This window comes from Aureococcus anophagefferens, assembly GCF_000186865.1.
Source record: "Aureococcus anophagefferens unplaced genomic scaffold AURANscaffold_10, whole genome shotgun sequence".
Classification (NCBI taxonomy): domain Eukaryota; class Pelagophyceae; order Pelagomonadales; family Pelagomonadaceae; genus Aureococcus; species Aureococcus anophagefferens.
In genome coordinates, this window is record NW_008705570.1 from 10,748 (window position 1) to 13,233 (window position 2,486).

The 2,486-nt window shown below is 72.2% G+C and overlaps 1 protein-coding gene across 1 annotated transcript in view; it reads right to left on the reverse strand.

Annotated features, from left to right (window-relative positions):
• AURANDRAFT_64332 (hypothetical protein) overlaps positions 1-806 on the reverse strand; it is a gene marked incomplete at both ends in the record, with an annotated part of 3,750 nt that extends 2,944 nt beyond the window's left edge. Inside the window, one exon of the mRNA XM_009039236.1 lies at positions 112-806. Within this exon, the coding sequence (XP_009037484.1) occupies positions 112-806 (695 nt within the window). The remainder of the gene's footprint in view (positions 1-111) is intronic.
• Between the last annotated feature and the right edge of the window lie 1,680 nt (positions 807-2,486).

Here is a 2,486-nt window from a genome sequence, read left to right on the forward strand (position 1 = left end):
GATAGACGACGCCTGACAGAGACACCACCTTCACTCACGTCGGTATTATACCACCGCTGGGCTCGCGCGTCGTCGTCGCCGCTCGCCGCGAGGACCCGATGGACTTCGTACACCTGATGCGCGCCCGAGTCCTTGATCTCCTTGATGCTCTGGAACGTGAGCTGCAGCTCGCCGACGAAGCCGTCCACGTCCACGTTGAGCTTGACGTCGCGGTAGCCCGACGTCCCGCCCCGCAGATTGTCCTTGCACCGTAGAATTCTCAGCTCCTCGCCGCGCGCCGCGGCGCGTAGCTTCGAGATGGCCGCGTTGAAGTCGTTCGCCGTGCCGTAGACGCCGGTCGCGCGCTCGACGTCGACGACTCGCGCGACGTCGCCGCCGTAGTCGGCCTCGGCCTTTTCCTTGATGCGCAGCGTGCCCTTGCGCGGGCCCTGGAAGTAGGCGCCGCCGGACTCCTTGACGGGCTGCTCGAGCGCCGCGTGCATCGCCTCGGCGCGCTCGCTGGCCAGCGTGACGAGCGCCTCGACGGTCGCTCCCTGTGGGAGCGCGCACCGCGGCGGCTTCTCGCCCGGGAATTCCGCCTGGAGCGCAGCGGTCTCCCGGAGCAGGTCATCCGCGGCCTCAGCGCAGGCGGCCCACGCCGCATCGTAGAACGCTTTGACGTCCTGCTCCGCGCGGGAGATCACGTCCGTGAGTCCATCTCGATCGCAATGCTCGACGTCGCGGCTGCCTCGCGGCGTGCGCGGCACGGCCCGCTCCACGTTGCTGCAGATGATCTGCACCTGGTCGACGCTCGCGCTCGCGCCCATGGCGTTATGGAGCTCACGGAAGGAGTGCGCCCATATCCCGCAAACAATTGAAATTCAAACACGCATTATTGAGGACATCGTGAAGTGCTCTCGGTTACGATGGCTGAGATGCCTCGAGCAGCCGCGCCGCGCCGCCACGGCCAGCGCCGGCGAGTTGCGCAGTAGTAGTCGCCTAAAACAAGCATGGGCAGCGTGCTGTCCGGCGAGGCGGACAAGGTCTCGCTCACGAAGGCGCGGCGCCTCTGCGAGAACGCAGGCCGCAGCTGGGACGATGCGTGGAGCGCGATGTTCTTCGCGGCGCGCACGGATCTGCTCGAGGCGCTCCGTGCCGAAGAAATCGCCGCGCTGGCCCCGGCGCCTGCGGCAGCTGAGGACGTGGACGTCGCGGACGCTGGGGACGTTCCCGAGGCGGACCCGGACGAGGCCGCGTTCGGCGGCGGAGAGGAGGCCGACGCCTTGGAAAACGACGGCGACGACGGCGCGGCCGACGACGACGAGGCCGACCCGCTCACGGCCGACGGTCGGCCGGCGGCGGACCGCGACGACCGCTTCGCCGCGGAGATGAAGCTCCTCGTCATGCACGAGATGGAGGCCCGCATGACCGTGTCCGACGACTTCGCGCGGCAGCAGGCGGAGCGACGGTCGCGGCTCACGGAGCGCCTCGCGGCCCGCGCCGAGACGCGCGAGTCGCGCGTCGCCGTCAACGAGGAGAAGCAGTGGCGGAGCAAATTCGCCGAGTACCAGGCGGCCAAGGCGGCGAAGCTCGGCGAACCGCGGCGGCCCGCGGCGTCCGCGAAGACCTCCGAGCCGCGACCGCAGCGCGCCGACGCGCCTGAACAACTAGAGCCGCGGCGGCCCGACGCGGAGCGGGAAGGCGAGGCGCGGCCCCGCGCCGGCGTCGTCGCGACGGCGCCGGCCGCGCCCCTCGACGCGCCCGACGACGTGCCCCTCGACGCGGCGATCGAGGCCGCGATCGAGGCCGTGGGCGGAGAGGGCGTGGCGAAGGGCAAGGACCGCGAGAAGCGGGGCTCGTTCGCCAAGCTCCACAAGGTCCGCGACACGCTCCGCATCCTGCGCGCGTGGCTCCCGAAGCAGCGGCTCCGCGCTGCCTGGGCGCTCGAGGGCGGCGCGTCGGCCTACGGCGACGCGACGAGCGTGCGCTTCGCCGTCGGCCAGCGCCTGCGGCTCAGCGTCGACGCGGGGTTCGTGCTCTGCGAGGTCGTCCGCTCGCCGGCGAGCGACGCCGAGGGCTCGGTCCACGGCGTCCGCGTCGTCGGGACGGCCGGCGACTCGCGGGACGTGGACCTCACGAAGAGCGGTCTGGAAGTGCGACGCGGCGCCGACGCCGCTGCCGCGGTCGCTCGGGACGCCCGGGTCCTGGGACGCGGCCGTCGCGGCCGTCGGCGGCACGCGGTTCCCCTACGCGCTCGAGTTCGGGCCCTCGGCGACGAACCCGCGGTCCACGTACCCCGGCCGGCCACCGTCTCCGCACGACGTGGCGATCCGCGCGACGCTCGGGTGGCCGCTGGCTCCGGCCGCGGCGGGCGCGTACTTTACGCTCGCGGGCATCTCTCGCAAGCAGATCTCGGACGCGCGGCACCGCCTCGTGGCCCCCTCGGCGGACCGGGGCTTCTACCTCCTCGTCGGCGACGTCGACGGGCGCCGCGTCGCGGTCGGCGA